The sequence below is a fragment of the Amblyomma mixtum genome, chromosome 3, assembly GCF_055824585.1.
Source record: "Amblyomma mixtum isolate Tamu chromosome 3, ASM5582458v1, whole genome shotgun sequence".
NCBI classification, from domain to species: domain Eukaryota; kingdom Metazoa; phylum Arthropoda; class Arachnida; order Ixodida; family Ixodidae; genus Amblyomma; species Amblyomma mixtum.
The window spans coordinates 151720098-151736653 of NC_143014.1; the positions used below are offsets into that span (position 1 = coordinate 151720098).

Sequence of the window (16556 nt, forward strand, 5' to 3'; positions counted from 1 at the left end):
CATGGAGGTCATGGTCCGTGAGCGCCACGCTCCCTACCTGGAGGGCAATTGTTACTTTGCGGATACGATGTTTGGCTTCCGCCAGCATCTGTCTGCACAGGACGAGTTACTGCAGCTAAATCAAGAGGTAACACACCGGACCACCCTACAACACAATGACAGAGTTATCCTCGACCTTGACCTCAAAGGGGCATTCGGTAACGTCAAGCAAAGGGGTATTATTGTTAACTTCAGATTGACACATTACGGTCGCAAAATATTTTTTCGCATTCGAGATTATCTCTCGGATCGGCAAGCGCTCCTCCGCATCGACTATGAAGAACATGGCCCATACGTAATGGGTACTCGCGGCATTCCTCAGTGGACTGCTTTCCCCATTATTCTTTAACATCATCATGGTGGTACTTCCCCAGGCCTTGAAAAAAGTGGAAGGCTTATACCAAGCTTTATACGCTGACGGTATTACCCTATGGATCAACCAAGGCAGTTTGGGAGCCATGAAAGATCGCCTCCAACGGGCCGCTTCCATAGTAGAACACTACGCCTCAGAGCACAGCTTAGAGTGTGCATCGACCATACCCCAGTTCTTTCACATTCGCCCCGACCTGAAGGACACCACCTCTTTCATTCTGATCTTCTCTGGTGGCCCGATCCGAGTGGTCTCGGAGCTTCGGGTGCTCAGCCTCTTTATACACAACCTGGCCAACAACACGAGCACAGTGCATAAATTGAGAACTATGGGAGAGCAGGTCGGATATATGATCCGCTGAGTCTCAAACAAACGCGGCAGACTGCGCGGCAAGGATCCGCTTCGTCTTGCCCAAGCCTTCGTGGTCAGTCGTGTCTTGTATGTTGTTCCGTACCTTCACATCACCGAACACGAGGCGACCCTTATAGACGTGGTCATAAGAAAAGATACCAAACGCGCACTTGACTTTCCCATCAGCACCTCCAACAAGAGGGTGTCTGCTCTGGGTACACTCAGCTCGCTTGCAGAACTTATGGAGGCCCCCCTCTCGAACTAATACGCATGTATTATGCAGACCGACCCCACACGTGGACTGTTAGCTAGAGTTTGCATCCATCACCATTGTAGTTGGGACACAGGGTGCGCCTCAGGGAGCTCTGGAGCACAAAGGTCTGGTTACAACGCCTTACTCCGAAGCATGACTAACGATCTACCCGAAAGCAGACGCGCAGCGCGTGTTCGGGCGCTGGAACATAACTTTCTAACCGGTCCAGGAGTCTTTTATGCGGACTGTAATTGCTGGTTCATCACCAAGGGGATACTACACGGCGGCGGTCATGCAAGGCGAAACCCAAGTGGACGGTCTCTCGTTCCGAGCTCCGAATTCAGTAGACGCAGAGGAGGTTTCAATTGCACCGGCTGCCTCCTTTTCTGAATCCAAAAGCATTCTGATGGCATCTCGCAGAGCTTCTGAGAATCATCTAGTGGGCCATGTTTCCCCCTTGCTTGCAAAATTCTGTACTCATGCATTCGGGGCGCTGACCCCTTCCCAAAACGAATCATATGGGCCCCAGGCTATCAGGGCTTGAGGGGGAACGGGGCTGCTGACGCGGCCGCCCGAGTGCTCATTTCCCGGCGCGGCGCCCTGTCTCTTCTGAGCAGGCTGTGGCACCTACCCCTTTACTACGCTTCAGCTAGATACAAACCTATTTCTGCGATCTCCGTTATTAGTATACTCCTCCGGCGCGCAGATTATCTAGAGCGGAAGAACGCACTTTGTGCCGCCTTCAAACCAACATGCTGCTTTGCCCAACGGTAGCAAAACATTTTCACCATAAATTGAGTGAACAATGCAAACAATGTGATGAGGTGGCAGACTTTGGTCACATGGTGTGGGGATGCCAACAGAATTCAGCGTTAGAACTCGTTCCTAACCCCTCTCGGGAGGACTGGGAGGCAACCCTGCTTAGCAGCTCTGGACTGGTGCAACAGAGAGCTCTAGTCCAGCTGGTCTGGGCGGCGTCCTCGACCACGGACGTCCCGAACAAAGGATGCCACTCCACTGAGTACACTGCGACACTTCGGGGCCTTGCCCTCCTTGTTTGTCAATAAAGCTTTTATACCACCACCACCACCACCACCGCAATGTACTTGCGAAATCGGCCAGTGGTGGCGGCACGTGTACGTAATTGTTTTAACATTTCTAGCTTAAAAAGCACTTTTTCCCGATAAGTAGCGTCTTTGTCTTTATAATGTGGTAATCTATCGATGCAGGCCAAATTTAGTTTCTCCTCAGCGTTCCTTCAAAGCGCAAGGCTATACGACACCGTCACTGCCTGGATGTAGTTGACAGTTTTGGAAGCGCTGGATTACATGAAACCGCTCACGACTGTGCTGTTGAGCCGGGGCACTTGCGCGGCACTGTGAATCGTTGCTTGGGGCCTGAGACGTGCGCTGCGGTCGTACGCTTTCTGGACTGGCCGTCTGAGGACTCTCCTGTAAGGAAAGATAGAAAGCCTCCTTTAAAGAAACTGTAAAGTTTCCAGCTACTGACGTGGAAAAACAGCAAAACATCTACGCCTAATTTACGGGAGCATGAGACCATCTGTTTGCGATGTAGGTTCGTTTCAATTTCCTTTTTGTGCGTCGTATAGATATAGACAGCTCATTTTTCCATCTATATGTTTAGGAAGTCTACTTCCCCTATGATGTGGTTATAGGCATTCTTACTCCGCATTTGGTTATTGACAAGTGACCTCTTGCATCCCACTCGCAACACCAGTTGATCGGATTTCCCTGTGAAGTTTTCATCGTGTGCATGCGGGTATTTGTGCTCGTTGATAAAAATAGGTTGACGGGCTGATTTGACCAAAAAGTTCTCTTTCTGTAGCAAGTTCATATATTTCAAGAGCGTCCGGGCGAAGACAAACTGCTTTCAGTTTTTAGTGGAATCGCCCTGGTGCTATACGTCGAGTACTAACTAGCCTTCGACGTGTGTTCAGTTCGGAACGACTTTGTTACGCTTCTATTATTTCCTGCGCGCAGTGGTAACAAAGACACCATCATTTGACATGCCTTAAGAGATTACGCAATAAAAGTAGAGCTGCACTTTATTCCTAGAATTTAAGCGAGACCTTTTGATGAAAACTACTCTGTGTTCGTCTGTTCAGAAAATCCTGTTGGCCGTTTTGGTGGTTTTTTTTGGCAGTTTCTGACAGCTACAATAAACTGATTAATTTCGTCGCTTCATAATAGGCGGTCGTAACACTGCTGAATCAGCTTACCCTTAACAGTACTAGAGTGCTGAGCGTCTCACCTCTATCGGGAGACCTTCCACCATCCGCTGAACTGAAGATCCCTGCGGTCTGCGCGCCATCCGCGCATTGTGCTGTTCCGCGGGCACCGCTCCGGAACGCAGCCCTGGCGAGCCGGTGCGCGAGCCGCCGTGGGAGGAAGACCGCGTCGCCAGCCGCGGCTGGGATGGCCTCGGGCTCTGGGCGCCCTGCGGGACAGCAGAACCCCCAGCGGGGGCAACCGCGTTTGCCTTGCCTGAGGCCAGCCGTAGGACCTACACGTGGAACAGGCCTGTTCCACGGACCGAAGCTTGCACGAGGAAGGGGAGAGGTTCGCGACGGCTGCGCAAGACGTGTGACCTTCAAGCCGCCAGTCGCCACTTTCATGGACGTACGGCGAGGGAAGAAAATGCCTGCAGGATGGCACTCTTTCGCTTCTTCCCCTTCATCTTCCATGCATCATAGGCTAGGAGAATAGGGACGGTGTCAGAATAAAAGTAGCGCAGCCAATGACTGGCACTGTGGTAGTGGTGGTCGTTCATATGTGAAAAATGGAAAAAGAACGGCGGCGAGCACCGTAGCTGCCTCACCGAACGATTGGAACCTCGCTTTTCCGTGGCTGAAAACAAGAAATGCACAGTGGCACCTAACAGCATTGAGCTGGGAATGCGATGGATTTATTAGCTGTTGATGTTTCTTCTAGAAGTGATGTCACTTCCGGTCTTTGTGACATCACTTCTTTCCAGCCAATGTGCAAGTTCTATGACCGACGACCCATTTCTATTCCGATGGGGCTTCAACTGCTATCTCATAAAAGTAGATCGGAAAAACACGAAGTGGAAGAGTTCCAAGGCACCCTGCGAAGGGCATCCCTTGGCTTTAAGTATGGCGCATCCCTGCTAGTACGGTAGGCAGGGACAGTGCACCGCCTTTATGACAACCTCTACACGCTAATGGTTGAACGCTGAAGATCGAAGTAGAAAAGTTGTGGTTGTCGTGTGTGTTTCTATGTCATCGATTTGGTAGCTTAATGCTACATCCAGCTATGTATCCCCAACTTGCCCATCCTTCAACGCTCTGGCAAAAGGGAGAGGCGTAATATACAGTCGGGAACAAAATAATATAGACCACGCTTCCGCGTTAAAACTCTTCTGCCGCGTTGCGTAATGGAAATAGAAATGTTTGCTGCCTCGACGTGCAAGAGCAAAAGTAAATGTAATTTGCATACGCATCAAACATCCTTTGCTTTTCACTAGTTGATGCTTCAGAAGACATTTACAGGCGTGGTGCATATTCTTTCGTCCACGACTGTACGTATGAACAACTCGCTCATGCATACCGCCCGCCGCACACTTCCTAATGCGTTCTGCGGCCGCTGGTGGTGGACTGACCACCGCAGGTCGCGGGTTCGGAGGACAGGTGGCATGTGGTTGTTTTTACTTCTGTTTTCTTATCAATTATTTTTAAGCCATCTGATAGTTACACTGTAAATTTCGAATTAATCAACACCTCAAATTGGAAAAAAACACCCCCTATGCTCCTTGGTTTAAGTCACTGTTCGCTCCTGTCATGTATGTCATAACGAGCACCTCTTTTCCCTTCCCTTCCCTAGTCTGCTCAATCTTTATATATATATATATATATATATATATATATATAGTACATACTGCAGACCCTTTTCAGGGTCCAAGCAGGACAGGCATATATTGTTAAAACTCAAAAGATACAGAACACAATGAAAAGAAATATACATAAAAATGAGCAGACTAATTTTGCGAAACTATTACGATGCCATAACATGGTTCCAATCGGATATTGCCCGCGGAAAAAACGAATATTTAAAACAGTCAGTTTTCGCAAAATACGGTGTCAGTGAGTGAATGTGATGATGTCGAGTATAACGTGTTAGAGGGGATATCTACTGTGAAGGATCCAAAGTAAACTTATGGTTAAGTGAAGAATAAAGAAACTGAAGGCGATATTTTCCTCTTTGCGTTTCAAGTGTTTCAAAATTGTTAGCCGCCATGAGGTCAGTGGGGGAGTCGGTGGTTTAAATTTGGAATAGATAAACCGAACAGCTTTTCTTTGAACCCATTCTAATTTATATTTGTTAAGTTTAGTAAATGGGTCCCAAACAACCGAAGCATACTCAAGCTTTGGCCTGATGTAAGCGTTATACGTCAGCAGTTTTACGTGAGGAGGTGAATTTTTTAGTTTATGCATCAGAAAACATAGCTTATATATATATATATATATATATATATATATATATATATATATATACACACACACACACACATATATATATATATGTGTGTGTGTGTGTGTGTGTGTGTGTGTGTGTGTGTGTGTGTGTGTGTGTGTGTGTGTGTGTGTGTGTGTGTGTGTGTGTGTGTGTGTGTGCGTGCGTGTGTGTGCGCGCGCGCGCGCGTGCGCAGGTATGTATGTGTGAGAGAAGAATACAGCCACAGAAACCAAGGACATAGGGGATTTTAATTAATTAATTTTGTGGTGTTGATAAATTTTGAATATTACTGAATGTTATCGCTTAAAGCTAATTGATTAGAAAAGCAGAACGAAAAACAACCACATGCCACCGGTGGGAATCGAACCCACGACCTCAAACTGCGCGTCCGGTGCTCTACAAACTGAGCTACGGCGGCGTCTGTCAAATCGTCTGCTTTCGGGGGTATTTATGTTTACAAGTCAGCTAACCTTGAGAGTATTCATCAGCGCCACCCACGTTCATAAGCGGCGGACGTAGTACGTCCTGAGTTACCGCTGGTGTGACGTGGAACGTCATCGAACGACGAGGGTGGAATCTGTGTGAGAACCCTCTCATGCTTCCTATGGCGTCAAGGCTGCCAGAACCGATCGAGGCCCTCGCTAAACAATTAGGCAAATAAGGGAAGGGGAATGAGGGGCTCGTTATAAGTATTAGAGAAGCGAACAGCCACAGAAACCAAGGGACACACGGGATTTTAATTAATTTATTTATTTTGTGGTGTTGATCAATTTGAATGTTACTGAATATGTTACCGCTTAAAGCTAATCGATTAGAAAAACAGAAGAAAAAACAACCACATGCCGCCGGTGGGAACCGAACCCACGACCTCCGAATTACGCGTCCGGTGCTCTAACAACTGAGCTACGGCGGCAGCTGTCAAATCTGCTTTTGGGGTTATTTATGTTTACAAGTTGAGAGTGGTCATCAGACGCTGATGAACACTCTCAAGGTTAGGCAGACATCACACACCGGATACTGGTGAGTCCTTGCATGTGTTCTTGTATCAAGGCCGCATCGTCGCCGTTTCGCTGCATAATGATTTCGATGGCGTCGGTATAGCCTCAGCGGTAGCTTGAATCCCGGCGATGGCGGCTTCAGCTTCTCCAGAAAGCAGTGACTTTAGGTAGTTAAAGCGGTCAGTAGGAGAGAGGTCCGGATTCCTATGAATGGCTGGCTCAAACTGTTGCCAGAACGGCTACCAATTTTTTCTTCTTCCGTCGAATTTTGAAAGTTCCAATTTCGGAAGTTTTATCTTGTGATGTGCGGAAGCCGTAGAGATGGTCGCTGATTCCTTCCGGCTTTCAGGATTTGTGTTGAGTTTTAATCTGCAGATGCTAGTAGCAATCTCGTCCACTTACTCAAGGACTTGTTGAAACTCAGCGACTGCCTCCTCATCTTTGAGATGTGGCTCGATCGCGGAGTCCACATCGTTTAGCTGCCGTTCCACCAATTGTAAGCGCTCTAGAAGAACACTTACCTTTTCGATATCGGGTGCTGCCTCGGCTGCCAAGATGTCGTCGGCTTCTCTAGGCAGACGCGTCGCTGATGCTCTGGCAGCCTTTCTCTTCTTCTTCAGCACCTCCATGTAGTTGTCGTAGTCGTTGGGATACGGTCGATCTTAGAAATCCATTCCCGGGTTTCGGCACCATCAGTTTTGTTGTAACTGTGCGTCGCTGCCGCTATTCGATGGCCTAATCATGAATGATCAGACTTGATCCAGTAGATGAAAACTTAAAGTAGAAAGGATCAATAGCCAACTACTGCACATCTCTCGGAACGCTTGAGCAGTCAGCGAAGCTAGCTGCTCGTCGTTCGGCGTCCGGAGTACAACCAATTCTCCCCACGCAGTCCAAATCCCCTTCCAAGCGCTGCACCTTTGGGGGGCATCGGCGCCCGCGCTCATACAAGGAACTTCCGCTTTGGGTGAACGGGCAAAGCTTTCTTCGGAAGACCAGAGCGCGATCCTCCAACGCTCCCCCCCCCCCCCCCCGCGCTCCGTGCACGGCCAGAAAGTCATCTAGCGGAAAGCGACAAATGGGAGACATATTGACAAATGGCAAAAAAAAACACTAATGGGTGGTAGTGTGAGCCCATCCTTGACCGTCGCGTCGCAAGGTCGCAACATACTTTTCTGATGCAGCAGTGGCAGATTGTCGCGATAAAGTGCTCTATTTATGAAGCGCGTGTTGTCTATTGGAAACATACAGGTAAACTAATGAAACCTCCACTTCAAGGAAATTTAGTTCTGAAACGTCTATATCTGATTTCAGGTATTCATTTATCAACCGAGCCAGGTTTTTTCTATTTTGACTTTCCAACGCCAGTTTTTCTAGTATTATAGGTCTTGTTGCCTAATGATTCTAAGTGCAATATGTCAAGTAATAACCTGTTTTCATTCCTAATGCAGGGCAAGTCTCGCTGGAGTTTATATGGGTACACATTGGTTACAGGTATGATCTGGAGATTTCTGAAGATTTCTGCACTGGAACGAAAAGGGGGCACATTAGTTGTGACTCGTCAAATCTTCTGGATTCTTAAGAGAATAGTAAGATTTTTTTTTTCTGCCGTTACATATGCCCCACACTAAGTGAGAATAACGTATGCATGATTAAAATAAGGCGTAGTAAACAGCCGGCTTTGCGGACATTGGAAGAGTGTGTACCGGTTACCGGACATAATTTCTGCAAAACATGATTTACGTAGTCATCCCACTGCAACGAGCGTCTTAGAGAAAGACACACTAAATACTTTGATGCTTTGAACCGCCTCAATCTTTGTGGATTTGAAGAAAAGGTCATGTCCGCTAGTTAGCTGCTTACCAAGGCCATATCTGTTCACCAAATCCCTGAAAACTACCGGGCAGGAACATCCAAGATCCATTTCTCCCCCTTCCTATCTGGTGAAGCGCTGTGTACGAGTAGCCCAAACAAGGCTGCAAAATTACCTAGAGTGGAGCGATCTTTCAGCCAACACGAAGTTTAGGTTCCAACCTCACATCTTTACTCAGGGTGGGCTGCAACAGCTCAAGGAAGAGGTGCTGCCCCCCCCCCCCCACCACCCCCCCCACGTGTACGTGTGATGAGATCATCATCCTGGGGTCGACATCAAGGGAGCCTTCGACAACATCAGCCACGAAGCTATACTAACCGGCTTGAATACCTCAAACAGTGGAAGACGGATTTATGACCACGTAAGTGCCTTCCTCTCGGACATATAGATAATGTCACGCAGTGGTGACTGCAGTCCGGCGAACAGAAAAACAGCGAGAATGGCTTCCAAACAAAACTCTTTATTGGGGCTGACTTGCTCCCGCAAAGAACTGAATCACTCGGCGGCGGCGCAGCAACGAGCGTGCTCGGCGGTCGTCGAACAAAATGCCGGCCGCTCACTGCCATGCTATTTTTAAGCCTTATAGCGAACTTTCGAGATAAAGCTTGGAAAGTTACTAGAACAGTCTGGCACAACGTAGAATCGGCTCCGCCTTAATGCGATCAATCGAGATAAATCTAGCCACGTCTTGCATCACAAACAAAGCGATAAAGCGATGTGCCGGCAGCCTTGAAGAATGACCAAACGAACACTACAAACATTCGCGGCAATATTACTTTGGGGCAACCTAAAGTGATTGAAAAATAATAAGCCCCCGCCTGGAAGAACACGATCGGAGTCGGAGGTCTCCGAACATACTGATCCTCGATGCCAAATAAAGGCATTCTGCAGGGCTAAATGATGTCGCCCCTCCTGTTCAACGTCGCCGTGGCTGGTTTACCACCCTGGCTCAACGTAATACCGGCGTTAAGTCACGCGCTCTACGCGTACATTACCCGGTGGATCAACCAAGGGTTCCTGGCCGACAAGACTGACATAGTGTAGGAGGCAGCCAGCTGCATTGAGCAGTACATCAGGCTTAACCTTCTCCCTCTAGAAATATGAGGTCATCCAGATACATCGTCCCAAGCACAAGTGAATCCAGTTCTAAACATGACCAGACAGGAGCAAGACATAGCGGAATTCTCGACCGTATGAATCTTAGGCATGTGGATTCAGTCAGACGGCAAATCACTAGGATTGTCACCAAAGTAACAAATAGGAGGCCTGGACACAGAAAAAGACAACCTCCACCTGGTCAGAGCTGTGGTGGCCAGTAGAATCATATATAGTCTACCCTGCCATTAACTCCCCCGGTGAGGCGTCAAACAAAGGGGTGCCCTGTTAAGGAAGCCCTATAAGACGACTCTGGGCCTCCCGGCGCGCACCTCCACTGAAATTAAGCATCCACAACACCTCCGCAATATCTCCACAATAAAGAAGCAGCGCCTGCGCCTCTCCGCAACGTAGAGGGTCCGGTCGGCCAGGCAGAGCTATGCTGACAGTATCGGAGAAATTCAGAAAATCTGGAATGATCCCAATAAGCAGCGTAGGACATTTGCGGTACAGCCGGCCCCTGGCAACAATTATTCCGAACTGCACACGGGGCGCAGAGAGACAGGAGCCAGCACCCGGTAGAAATGCCTAGTCGAAGGTCAAACATGGTCAACGCACACGGCTCCAGGTACCCAGGAGTCAGAGCGGCAATAGCTTCAGTAGTCGACCACTGATTAGGAGATTGCCAGCGCCGCCGCCAACTACAACATAGCGGAAGCAGAGTACTTCGCTATTTCCATCGCGATATAGTCGAAGGCTCCAGGAGGATAATTCGCTACACAAAAGTTACGAATTCGCAGGCGGACTGCGGGAACTATCTTAGGGACAGGATAAGCAAGCTAGTCCTACAAATCCTACGGCAAGACTCCACGACCAACATTCGCGAGCACCAAGTTGTATGGACACCAGGGGCTGTATTCCATAAGCTTTCTATTTTGAAGAGGCCATTTCACGTCCGTCTAGTCCTCTGTCGTTGGTCACTCAGATATACCCGCAGCGTTCAAGCGTCTGTCGAAGGCGACCGGCCTTTGGTGGCTTGCGTTCGGACTTCATCACTGGCTGGCATTGACTGCGACATGCAGCCACTGGTAAGGTGCACCGCAGCGCTCTGTCAAGAGCAGGCGACCAGACCTGACCACTGGCTGCCATTGGCTGCGATAGGCAGCCAACGGTGAAGTCCGGTCGCCTTCCAACCAATCATTTGTAGGAAGGGGGTCGTGTACCGACTGCCGTTGTCCTGCGTTAAAGTGTATGTCGGTCAAACAGGGCGATTTGTGAATTTGAGGCTTTTCGAGCACCTTGATTCACTCGGCAGTGACTCGCGAGATAACTTACCTCCACGTTGCCCGGTTTGTAAATGCACTCTCTATTTTTCGAGATGTATTGTTATTTTCCACCATCAAGACCAGATGACCCGCGAGGTCACTGAAACCTTTAAAAAAATGCTATCCTGTACGTCAGCGAACCTTCCATGGCCGTTTCAGATAGGGAATTTTGATATTTGGACAATCGGCTGCACTCTGCTCGTGTTTAGTTATCTTTTCTTTTCTCTGTGCGTTAACTTATTCTCACGTGGTTTTGACGTGTGCAGTTTCGGGTCGTTAGTGTATATATATATATATATATATATATATATATACATATATATAACTTTTTTGTATGAAACTTCAGTTGCGAGTCAGCGCTGGTGGTGTCTTCCTTCTTGTTTTTTGTGTTATGTCAAAGTGTGCGCTTTTTTTTTCTTGATAAATCAACACCCACTTGCCCAAACATCTGCTCTACTATTCTAAGTAATACAATTCAGGTAAGCCGCTTGATGTCGACTTAATTTACCTCCTTAACGTAAGCCCATGGTTCGAGAGGTCTCTTCGCGTGCCCTGATTTTAATTTAGGGTTTAATCCTTGTGCACGTTAAATGCCGCGACTACACTTAACTACGACTGTACTAGTTGCTAATGCAAATTACTGTTTTCGCGCTGTATGAAGTCATTTCGGACTATTATCGAGCCTTCCCTGCTTGCAGCGGCAGGCGTGCATTATGTAGCCGACAACAGGTGAACGCTTGGGAGCTTAAGGCTTGTTCTGCCGAAGAACGTAGGCCACTATAGCCGCCAAGTAGACGCTAGATTACCCTGGACTTTGCGCCGAATGCGTTTCGGATGAGTTCAAGACTTATCGCTGCAGCGAAACCGAGCGATGAAAGCGCACTTCACGGCCGTTTCTCGAGTGCGCAGACTAAAATCGCGGCTTTCAGCAACCCGGCAAATTGTGAAAGCCCCAATTTCGGAGTTGCGCGTGGGAAGAACGTCAGTTAATGAGGGATGCATATAATATTGCAGCGGCGATTGGAGCAGTGACGGCTGTACTAATGGTCGAATTGCTACAATGTCAGCTTAACGGCGCAAAGCTTGGACGGCCAGTTAAAGTGGAGAAACTGGGGCAAATACTTTCAGGTCAATGTTACTTACTTATTGCCATTATTTTATTTTGTACGGTCAGGAAGAAAAGTTAATCAACACATTCTTGGATGCCTTAAACGTAAGCTGAAATAAAGCGTAAATACAATAAAAACTGTCTAATTTGAATATTACAAACCTCCAATTTCGAACCCTCGAAGCAAGAAGCTCCCATCCTTCTTTATCAGAGTTTCAGGAAACAACATCAGGTGAACGCAGCAAAGGAAAGGAAAAACAGCTTGCAGGTAAAACAGATAAAACTTGTGAAACGCACTGATTGCGTTCAATTCCTTCTTTTGTGTGCCTATTCACCTTCTAAGCCTGAAAAGGCGCAAGAAGGGGAACCGACACGTCACCTAGGGGCGAATAAAACAAAAAACACGGGCGCACCTTCCAACTGTTCATTGCAAACTTTTGCAAGGGACACCCCTCTCTAGGTAAAACAACTGTCATTACCCATTTGGCAACGCTAAAATAAGCAAAGCAGGGCAAAGTACGCTATTCACAGATAGAAATTCCTTGAACACTGAGCGGTGCTACTTCCTAACTCACAAGTTTTGCTTTCTTTGACTTGCGAATTACTCCATGTCTCAAAGCTGTTACTGATACGTCACGGTGCAGTGGCGAATCCGGGTGTCTAAAAAAGATCATATTAAATAGTATGCGGAAATGATCTCACCAATAGAATATCAGCATTTAAAAAGTACGTAGCATTTAAAAAGGACGTCGCTGAACAAAATAAGCAATCTCGGGTGCCTCTTGGCCATGAAATCCCCGATATGCGTAGTGTTCTCTGGTAGAAACTGCTTTACGCATTTTCGAGGAGCATCTGGGCTGAAATTTTACCCTCCAAACAACCTTATTAGCGGACCGTCTCTACGATTTTAAAGACCAGTACTCCAGGAGATGAAACTTGAGCATTCGTGGCATCTGTGGTAGTTCCGGTGGAATAGGGCATAGTCCGAATAAAATGTTCGCGCTATTTTTAAACACCGTGAAGAGCTTAAAGTTCAGCTAGAGTGGTCATCGTGTAAGTCTTACCCCTAGGTTGGGAAAGTTCGTTTCCGGCCACTCCGGGTCAATAATTGTAACATATTTATCACCGAAGCTCTGGAATAACATGCCTGCAGCGGCATCCTTCAATATTATGCAGTGTCAGCTAACGAGGCCTGACAAAACAAAAGGTGTCTGCGAAAAAAAGTTGCCCGATTTTGGAGGAAAAATTTATTTTCCATAAAAAAATGAGCTCTTCACAAACAATAAATGTTCCCTCCCCCCATCGGCAACTGATAGCGTTTGCAAACTACCCCCAAGCAGATCCTCGGCCCAGTGCATTTGAGCTAAATTCTATGCCAACGCCTAGAGCCAACGTCTTTATTCCAACAGTGCTCTTCGAACACTGTTTTACTCAACCTTTCTTCAGGTTTGGAGCTGTTAAGGGAATGTTGAAAAAAAAAACGGGATATTTTCGCTGCGGATTTTTACGGGTGCTTGGCCGTCGTTGTCTTTTTGACCAAACTTAGCTGCCTGACGAAGCAGAGGATACGAAACTTTCGGTTGTAGAAAAAGAGTACTGCATCCACCGCCATGACCGTCCACGGCGAGTGGGGAATGAGGTGGAATGGCGTGCTTATCGCTGTAAGTTCCAACCTTATGTTAATGACGAAAAAAAAGTGCGAAGGGAAGACGAAAGATGGACAGGACGACGCAGACATGCGTTATCGCAACTGTCGTTTACTGTGGAATGCACGCATCTTACCCTTTCCAATAAAGAAGGGTGTTAGGCAGGGAGACATGATCGCACCAATGCTATTCACCGCCTGTTTACAGAAAGTATGCCGAGGCCTAGACTGCGAACAGTTGGAGATAAAAGTTAATGGAAAATACTTTAGTAATCTGCGATTCACTCATGACATTGCCTTGGTAAGTCACTCAGTAGGTGAACTGCAAAGCATGATCAATGAGTTAGACAGGCAGAGCAAAGCGGTGGGGCTAAAAATTAACATGCAGAAAACCAAATTAATGTTCAATAGTCTGGGAAGAGAACAGCAGTTCGCCATTGGTAGCGAGGTGCTGGAAGTGTTGAGGGAATACATCTACTTAGGGCATGCAGTGACCGCTGATCCGTGTCATGAGAGGGGAATAACTAGAAGAATAAGAATGGAGTGGAGCGCATATGGCAGGCTTTTTAAGGTCATGAATGGCAGTTTACCAATATCCCTCAAGAGAAAAGTATACAGCTGCTGTATCTTACCGGTACCCGCCTACGGGGTAGAAACGTGGACGCTAACGAACAGGGTTCAGCCCGAGTTAAGGAACTATGGGAAGAAAAATGATAGGTGTAACGTCAAAACACCAGAAGCAGTCACCGTGTGTAAGGGAACAAACGCGGGTTAATGACATTCTAGTCGAAATCAAGAGAAGGCATTAGGCTTGGGCAGGGTATGTAATGCGAAGGCAAGATAGCCGCTGGTCCTTAAAGGGCAACTGACCAGGGGTCTGAACAATTAAGAAAAACAAGTCCACTGCGTAGATGTGGCATCGAAAATTGCAAAATACTATCGCCATGCGCGCCCCAAAAAGCTGTAAAAATTCAAATCAAAGCCCGTTCCTTCTTTCCTTCCAGAAACAAACGTCCTCATCCTCTGCTCTGGCTGCCAAGCCTTCGGGTTGACGTCATACTGAAAACTTTCGCTACAGGCGTTCCATTGGTGCGTCGTTCTGAGTTACGGGTGAAGCGCGGGCATAGCCGGTTCGTCGCGTCTTCTGCTCGTTGCGCGCACGCTTTCCGCGGCGCCTTCCGTTTTCGCGCATGCGTACAAGCCCGCATGGAGGAAAAAAAAAATTGAGGCGGGAGCGTCCGGCGGCAGCCTTGAAGCGTGAGGTGATATCAAGCCCTCTGCGTGCGCAATCCCTCCTCAGTTTTTTTTTCCTCCATGCAAGCTCGGAAAACAAGGTTTTAATTACTCTTGCCAATTCATGTATACTTCAGCGTGTTCTGTGCGCATGTCGTGTCGTGCGTCCCCAGTGAAATTGGCCGACGGCCGACCATGGGTAAGCAATTGGACAGTGCTCGGCAGCCGGTATCCACGGCCAACCAATGGCGGCCCCTAGTCGGGCCGTGGTTGGCTGCCAATTGGGCTGGTTAATAGTTGGCCAAAAATGTTCAGCCAACTACCGGCAAATGATAGGAAATTAGTCGGCACCCAACGCTCGGGCAACCACACGGGGACCATTGTAGGGCCATGGTTGGCTACCCACTGGCTTGGCCGGTGACGTATATGCCAGACGCACGTGCAGTAGGCGCGTGGAAATTGCGGACGAAACGCTCGATCGACGTACGTTTCATATTAGCCCATTATTTTTTTAGACGAATACACTGCGCGCATGACTGCATGCATGTTGAGCCTAACATGCATGCAGTCATTATCAATCAATTATCAATCATTATTATCAATTTATCAATCGGTGAAATGTAATGTGTAAGCAATATGCAGGTGCAATGCTGCGGCATCAATTACGTTTTAATGCTGAGCATTTAAATAATTGTCGGACGAGTGCAGTTTCATCGAGAGATAAAAGGAAAGTCCCGTAATTCTGACACCAAACGAAACCGAAACTCAAAAGTTTCGGTTTCGAGGTTTTATTGCAATTGGCAAGCAATTGTTCATTTATCAAGATGTAGTGAAGCAATGTACATTTTAACTTGCATAGTTTGAGAAAAATGAATAAAACAACACATTTGTTTTATTTTTTGTTCTTTGCGAACATATTTTTGATAGCTTATCTACGAAAGCGCGGTGTCAGTCACAACGACTGAATCTGCGACGCGATGCTCTTCCCGCGCTTTTCACACTCATGCTCTCGTAGCGGCGTAGCTGGCAAAGTGCTTCGTTTGGATTTAAAGCATTCGTTGTTCCTGCACTGCCGTGTCTTGGCCTTTCACCATGACAACACCACCTCACCTAAACGTTGGAAGGTAAGACCTCATCATGGAGCGGTTCTTGAGGGCGAAACGTCGCCGAGAGCTTTATCTGGCGAAGGCGGGGAGCGTTCGGTGTTTGCAGCAAGGCACAAAAGACGTAGAGGCGGCAGCATGCTCTGAGACATTCCCCTATTTGCAATCCGACAATCCATCACGTTTAGCAATTGTTGGAAACGATAGATTTGAACCGTTCGGGGACAGCTTAGGGCAAGCATATGCAGCAGTGAATACTTTTGAATCCTCTGTCGTGGCAGCTGAGGCACAGTGTTCAAGTGCAGATCAAGCTGAGTCAGTCGGAAGTGACTTGCACAGTCAAAACACTGGTCCCGTGGAGCCTTATGAACATGACTTAGTTGATGTTCCCGACAATGCCGAGTGTCCAGAGGGGATAAGGAGCCAGTTGAGGGCTTGGGCTGTGTAGTATCATATCAGGAGAGCGGCAGTTAATTCACTGCTTGACATTCTTAGGCCGCACTTCACTGATCTTCCTAAGACACAGTATGCTCTAGTGTCCACTCGACAAAGCGTGCCACTTGAACAACTCGGCAGTGGTGAGTACGTTCATTTTGGCCTTCAGAGAGGCTTATTGCGTGCATTGGACATGTGGCATTCGGCTCCAAGTAATGGAGCCGGAAATTCTTCA

The 16556-nt window shown here is 47.6% G+C and overlaps 1 protein-coding gene across 1 annotated transcript in view; it reads right to left on the reverse strand.

The window, feature by feature from the left end:
- Positions 1-3344, reverse strand: part of LOC149352371 (uncharacterized) — a 79981-nt gene extending 76637 nt beyond the window's left edge. The window contains exons 1-2 of the mRNA XM_089577148.1: positions 3285-3344; positions 2356-2464 (exon numbers count right to left, since the gene is read on the reverse strand). Of these exons, the coding sequence (XP_089433274.1) occupies positions 2356-2464; positions 3285-3344 (169 nt within the window). The remainder of the gene's footprint in view (positions 1-2355; positions 2465-3284) is intronic.
- Positions 3345-16556: the final 13212 nt, after the last annotated feature.